Source organism: Carica papaya, chromosome 7 (genome assembly GCF_054855325.1).
Source record: "Carica papaya isolate Zhongbai chromosome 7, ASM5485532v1, whole genome shotgun sequence".
In the NCBI taxonomy this organism is placed as follows: domain Eukaryota; kingdom Viridiplantae; phylum Streptophyta; class Magnoliopsida; order Brassicales; family Caricaceae; genus Carica; species Carica papaya.
In genome coordinates, this window is record NC_142315.1 from 22,885,825 (window position 1) to 22,893,479 (window position 7,655).

The 7,655-nt window shown below is 31.0% G+C and overlaps 1 protein-coding gene across 1 annotated transcript; it reads left to right on the forward strand.

Annotated features, from left to right (window-relative positions):
• The first annotated feature begins 2,119 nt into the window (after positions 1-2,119).
• Positions 2,120-7,173, forward strand: GA3OX3 (gibberellin 3-oxidase 3). The gene is made up of 2 exons (XM_022047457.2): positions 2,120-2,923; positions 6,235-7,173. Exons 1-2 carry the CDS (start codon positions 2,382-2,384, stop codon positions 6,839-6,841), a joined length of 1,149 nt encoding a protein of 382 aa, XP_021903149.1. The 5' UTR covers positions 2,120-2,381; the 3' UTR covers positions 6,842-7,173.
• Positions 7,174-7,655: the final 482 nt, after the last annotated feature.

Below are 7,655 nucleotides of genomic sequence, written 5' to 3' on the forward strand. Positions count from 1 at the left end.
AATTGTGTAATTACATGGAGTTCTAAGAAGTAAGTCATTATTACATTGTCAAATTGTGAATCTGAATATGGAGGGATAACATCTTGCGTTTATCATGCCATATGACTGAAAAAGCTTATGAAGAAACTTCATTTGACATAAGACAAAGCTATTGAAGTTTTTATTGACAATAAGTCTGCACCAACATTAGACAAGAATCTGGTGTTTCACGAATGAAGCAATCACATAGATACAAGGTATCATTTCATAAGGGATTACATTATCAAAAAGAAAGTTAAGCTCAATTACATGAAAACTCCATATTAAGTTGCGATATTTTCACCAAACTACTCAAATTTGAAGTTTTTCAAATATTACGTGCTAATCTTGGAGTGAAAAAGAGATTTACAAATTTAGGAAGGAGGAAGGGTTTTAGAAATAATAATTTGCAAGTTAAATATGTGTCTTTTAGTTTTGTAAGTGATTGTAGTTCATAAATTAGAGTTATCATGTGGCGATTGTGAGTTAAGTGGTTATAGTATATAAACTGAAATTATTATATTTGTTGATAGTTAGAATTAATTATTTAGAATTTTAAGAATTGTAATAGTGTCTACAAATATACATATACTACAAGATTCCAACAACTACAGTAGAAAAACTTGTCTCTTCCTCCCATCTCTAACATTTTGTTGCCCTTATATTAAATTTTCTCTGTGTATGCATTGTGTAAGATGTTATTAGCCTACACACATGATATTATGTTGTATATCTGGGGTCATATTTTGGGTCGGTCCTTTTTAGTTTAGGTTTGTGACCCTTGTTTAGATTTTTTTTAGGTGCCGGTTTTGATTGTGTATTTGACTATATTTGACTACTTATAATGATGTATATTGACATATAATTCCTTTCAAAAAAAAAAAAAAAGATATGCAACATCATGTAAAAGACAAAAAAATACAAAACTTGGCATTTATCGTAAAAGATTAATATGAAAAGATCTTTACAAAAAATAAAAAATAAAGATGTATGAATGTGAAATTGGACAAATCTCTAATTGGGTGATGTATATCAGTTCACGGATTGCTAATAAAGTTTTGCCCTTTAAAAAACAAATCTACAACATGCTAAAAGACAAGGGACTACCAAACTTGGATAAATCTCCAATTGATCAAAACAAAGATATATGAATGTGAAATTGGATAAATCTCCAATTGGGCAGTAAGTAAGAAGAAACCACATCAAGTCACCGTTTTGATTTTCCAATGATTTTTTGTATTTTGGCGCACGTGAATGCCTAATTTTCAGAGCAATCCAACCCACCGAGGTCGGAGAAGACACCGGCAGACTTTACCTTTCTCTTATCTTCAGAACTGATCTTCACCTCTTTCATTTAATTATTTTATATATTTCCAGAACCTTCACCTTCCTTTTCTTTTTCCTTTCACTCAACAAGTGAGTATATATCTAAAAATCTAATATCTGATATATTTAGGTTTTTTTTTTTTCTGTTTAAATTAATGGTACCATATTTTTATTATTTTTTGTTTTTATTTATAAACAAACATATAAATATATATATATATTCAATTTCAATTAATTTTGTTTAACTCCTACTTTTGAATTCTAATTTTTTTATTTTCAAATGTACACAAATAATTTATTTTAAGTTTTCAAGTTATTAATTATATATTTTCGCTTCATCCGGTAATTTTGCAAATGGCTGACCACCTGAGCGGTGGAAGATACGAGAAGGTCGGTTTTTTTCCTTTCTCGATTCTCCCTGAAGCTTCCCTTAATCTTGAGCTTCCTGTGCCGCCTTCCGTTCTTATCTATTTCTTCTTCTCTATTACAGTCTACTCACTACTAATATATTTATCTATTAATATTTAATTCATACTATTAATATATTACTTCCCCCATGCAATATTCCTTTTTTTTTTTTTATTGCTACAGACAGCTAAGCTAGCTACAGATGACTTGTCCTCCAGATGTATATTTCTAGCTGACGTAATAATTTGTATCCGTATGTGTCTATATATATTTAAAGGTGACTATAAATACGTATACGTACTGAAGCTAAACTTATATGCGTGTAAATATATATATATATTTGCATGACATAAAGATAAACCCTAGATTACTACAAGCAGTATGACAAAACAAAAGGATACAAATTAAAAGCATCTGAGGCTGACCATCATCAGCTTCAACGCCGACAAGAGTGATCATGAAGATGGTTCAGTACCCATGCACGAATAAAAAATAGCCACTTCAACATAATACAACGCTCAAGTACACTCTCCCCTTCTCACACTCGGCTCTTTCTCTGTTCCTCTGCTGCCTCTGCATCATTACCAGTGGATTCACCTATACGAAACCGTTTACCATCACCATCGCTAATGGTGATGACGAAGATGAACAAGATGACCACCTCTCAAAAATGGCCTACCATATCCATGATGAAGAATTCCGTCTCTGAATCTTTTAGACGCAACCCTACAAACCTCAAACATATAATACCACTCGATTTTAATAATGTCAGCAATTTACCCGATTCCCATACCTGGAATTCGTCCCCACATGAACGGCGCGTAATATTGGATTTTACCCAAGAACCCGTGCCGGTGATAAACCTCGAGCACCCGCAGGCGCCAGAGCTCATACGACGTGCCTGTGAGGAGTGGGGTGTGTTCCACCTCATCAACCATGGCATCCCAATCACCCTCCTAAACGAAATGGAGAAGCAGACAAGGAGGCTGTTCGCGTTGCCGACGAAACACAAGTTGCTGGCTGTCCGATCCCCGGATGGCTTAACCGGATACGGACTGGCCCGCATATCAGCATTCTTCCAGAAGCTAATGTGGTCAGAGGGGTTCACCATAATAGGGTCGCCAGAGCAACATGCCAGCAAACTTTGGCCGCATGATCACACCCATTTCTGGTACGTACATATCATGCTTCATGCATGCATGCTATTCTTGTTGTTGCCTATGATCTCATTGGCGAACACTTCTCTTTTCAACTCTTCATTTTCACTAAAACTTATGCAAGTTGTTGGGTGGTCATGACCTCATTCACACTATGACGTCCAAGAATGAAAAAGAATCATAAACAAAAATTATGACTAAGATCCGCTCTACTTAATTATTCGTGCAATTATGAAGTGTTTCAAGAACGCAGACGATCTGACAGATTTCATAAATGTAATATATTGGCTTTAAATTTATCCTAAAAAATTATGAAAAAAATAAAAATAAAAACAGATCCAACCCTGCGTGTTTATACGCAAGGACTTTCCCGGCGCCGCTAAGCGTTATCTTGTTGCGGGCTGAAGCTACACAGTGGAGCTATGCGACCGTACGCGATGCCGGCGTTCTTGCGCATGCGACATGCAAGCGGAGTAAATGCGTTTCTTCTGGCTATTTGAAGGCTTTCCCCCGCGCTTTTCAACCTCTATTTTGACTACTGATTTTGTTTTGTTATTTCCTTTCTTCCTTAGCGTTTTCCATCTTTTGCTTTTTCCCATTAAAATGTGTTTTCTGAAACATCACAGAAGCCAAAGCTCCACTCCCATAGGCCTGCCACACTACCCTTGATTGGACCATTTTTTATAAATTTAGTGTTTGGGCGAATCGGTTAAATATGTTATTTGATATGATGTCAAATCTGCGATCCTAATATTTGTATATTAGTTCTTCCGTTTCTACTAAAAATTAATTTATCATAAAATTTAAACCTGCATTTTTAGTTTGACAAGATCCCACATGCACTGATACATAAAAATATAAATAATTAATTATATATTTTTCTATAAACTTAAACTTTTTAAAAAAGTGGTTCAATTTATTATTTAAATAAATTTATTCAACTCTATTATTTAATATATTATTAATATAAAAAATTAGTATTAAAATTTTAGTTGTTTTCTATTTCTGCTAAGTAACTTAACACAAATTAGAATTGGTCTATACTTAATGTACAAATGTAATTTAATATATAAATTTAAATGTGAGAGTATGTTTAAAATATTAACAATATATGAGACTCTTTTATTGAATTTTTTAAAAAATAAGTTTTATTTTATTATTAAATTTTAAGCTTTTAAAAATATAAATTTTGTTCTATTATTGAACAGTATATTATATAATATCTTATTTTAACTTGATATAAAACTTTTATTCCACAGTATAAAGTAGTCCAAAGTAATCAAAATTTTTGCATAGTTTTCATACATCAATTTGTAATATCATGTATTAAAGTAAAAAAAAAAATCTATAAATATTTTCATAATGTGGAGCTAGTTATTTAGTTTAATTTACTTTTTTTTAACTAGTATGAAGAACATTGGCAAAATTGCATATCATCTAGCATTGTCACTTGATTTATCAAGTATTCACAATGCCTTTTCATCTTAATGTTACGGAAATACCAATCAAATGCTTCACATATTTTTTTGTATGTACCTATTCAAATTCAAGAATATTTATTTTATGTTAAGGAACCAATAGAAAGTTTGAATTGTAAAGAACATGTATTGTAGTTACACGTGATTTTAATGATAAAAATTTTGTAATAGGATAATTCATTAGAAAAAATAACATAGGAACATGAAGAGGTTATAAAATAAAAGTATTTGCATTTGTTTATAATTTTTGATAAGTAAAATTTACAAAATCAATTTCTCAAGAGATAGAGAATATTATAATTGTAAGTGCTTGCACATTTACTATCTATACGATTTATATTGTTTAAGTAAATATTATATTTTATACATACTTTGAAGTGCTTATATTTAATTTTCTATATCTACTAGGTAAAATATCATATTTAATAATAATTTTAGTTTATTTTATAAAACTTAAGAGTTTATGACATGCTAGTATTAGATGTTATTTTTTAAGTATTCAAGAACTGTCTAACATTTTAGCTTTTTTCATAAGCTACTTGACAAGTTAAGATTGAGAGAATAATGATAAAAATATGTTTTTAGAAGGGGCATGTGAGAGAATTAGAGATTTTGAAGAGGTTTCTATATATTTTTGCTAATTTATTATTGATTTAAAATTTAACTTATAGGTGAGTAAAATTTATATACTCACGAAATTTTATAACGTATTGAGAATAAGTGAAAAATGAATTTGTTTTGTGTACTATATTTTTTTTTATAAATTTTATATAGATAATGAATATATTGTAGAAAAAAAATTTATAAGTTGAAAAGTTTACAAAATTGCTAAAAATGGCTTAATCAAAGATTTGATGTTTTATAATAAGAATATTTTGTAAAAACATAAAAAACAAAATCATCTTTTTTACATAGCTTATAAACCTTTTGTGAGAGCTTTTTTTTTAGCTTATAAACTAGGGTGTCTTTATATTTATATATATATATATATATATGTATATATAATTACTTTATAAACTATACTTTATCGATGGTATTTTGATTGCCTTATTATTTTTGTTGTTCTAATTACATTTTTATTTAAGTTTTTAGTGTTTAAATAAAAAAGAGTATCTTGAATATTTGATTTTTGTTCTTAATTTCTAGAATTTCATAAGTTGTCAATTGTTTTGTAAAAATTAAAGCTTTCAGCTGAAAAGTTAGTAGAAATTTTAAAAATAATAATAATTTCAAATAAAAAATATATATTTAGTTTCAATGAATATTTTGGTGAAATTTGGTATAGTAATAATATTATTAAATTTTAATATATAACATAGTGAATATAAACTAATAACATTAACAATTAAATCAGGCAGAAAAATGCTTTCGATGAATAATTTCAAATAAAAAATATATATTTAGTTTTGGATTAACATTTTGATCAAATTGTTCTAACAATATTAAAAGCTTTAGTTGATTTTGAAAGCTTTTATTTTATTTTATTTTATTTATAACAATTGTATCTAAAAAAAATAAATTAAACCAAACACCTTCTATACTAAATATTATTAAATTTTAATATATAATATAGGAATATAAACTAATAATATTAACAATTAAATCAGGCAGAAAAATGAAAAATAGGAACAGGCAACTGAAACCCTAGGTTCAGACATCTGTGGACAGAAAAGGTATAATATTTTTGTTATTAATAATATATTTATTTAATTTGTTTGCTTAAAAAGTTACGTACTAAAATATTCGTGTTAGTTAATTTTTTTTTATTCAATAGTAATTTTTAAACGTTCACAACTACCAGCGTAAAATATGCGTGTGTGTATATATCTATATGTATATTTATGCAGCAGTATAATGGAAGAGTACCAGAAGTTGATGAAGGGACTAAGCCAGAAAATAATAAGGTTGATGCTTATGTCACTGGGCCTCACTAACCGTGATCTAAAGTGGTTCAAGCCCAAAACCAGATCCGCTCTTCAAGCTCAATCTGCCCTCCAACTCAACTCCTACCCGGTCTGTCCGGATCCGGATGAGGCCATGGGTCTGGCTCCGCACACCGACTCATCACTCCTCACTTTGCTCTACCAAGGCAACATCAACGGCCTCCAAGTTCTCAAGGAAAATCTCGGGTGGGTCCCGGTCGAACCCGTCTCCGATTCGCTCGTTGTTAACGTCGGCGACCTCATGCATATCACCACCAACGCCCTCTTCAAAAACGTCCTGCATCGTGCGGCCGTGAACAAGACACGTCACCGCATCTCGGTCGCCTACTTCTACAACCCGCCAAAGAACACGAAGATCTCACCGTTGACCAAGTTGACGGACGTTGACCATCCTCCACTTTATCGAGCGGTGACATGGGAGGAGTACCTGGACGCTAAAGCGACGCATTTTAACAAAGCCCTTGACTGGATCCGCTGCGAGGAACATACTGCAGCCAACAGATGTAAATAATTATATGTAAATGATGTAAATTTAACGAGGAAGTTTCAATATGTAATGGAAAATAAGGAGTAGTTGTTGAAATCTGAAAACTAAAAATTTTCTACTCACGTATTTGCATGCATGAAACAGTCAATGTAGTCTATGTAATTTACGGCTGATGGACTTAAACAATCATATTAATCGGCTTCGTTTTGCAAGCCTGTATATACAAATGTACACACGCACACATATGTATACATACACTTCTGGTTAATGAAATAGATCATTAATAACATAAAATATATTAAGTGCAGATACATAATAGTGTAATCTGTAGTTATAAGTTAATTTGTCAATAAAGATATCAGACTTACAATTAAAGGTTACGAGTAGCTGCTGAAGCTGATGCTTGCAGGCACAGTATACAACATCAGCACACACAGATGTGAGTGCACAAGCATATATGTATATGATTATCGTACCGTGTATATCTACATATAAACATGTACACATTCATAAGACAAGAAGGTGACATTGATATGCTTCCGGCCATTATTATTATTCTTTTTTGGGAAGGATGTGCTTCCGGCCTTGGTTAAATACTTTGGAACTTGGAAATATCATGTCGACATATATTACCATTTACATGGCAGAGTGCCCCTCCCGGCTCGAACTGGACACTAATATCCACCCCTACAAAAATTCTGAGGAATTCATCTTGGAACTTACAAATTACTATTAATTAATAGTTAAATTTCTTTCAACAAAAATGTCCTATTCAATGTTTAATTTAATAAATTATCTGCCATATCTTCAATATTATCTTGAAGAAATTGTGGAATTT

Coding starts and splice junctions, on each gene's coding strand:
- GA3OX3 (XM_022047457.2), top strand. CDS start 2,382: ATGGTGATGACGAAGATGAACAAGATGACCACCTCTCAAAAATGGCCT. Junction 2,924..6,234: donor CATGATCACACCCATTTCTG/GTACGTACATAT, acceptor ATATTTATGCAG/CAGTATAATGGAAGAGTACC.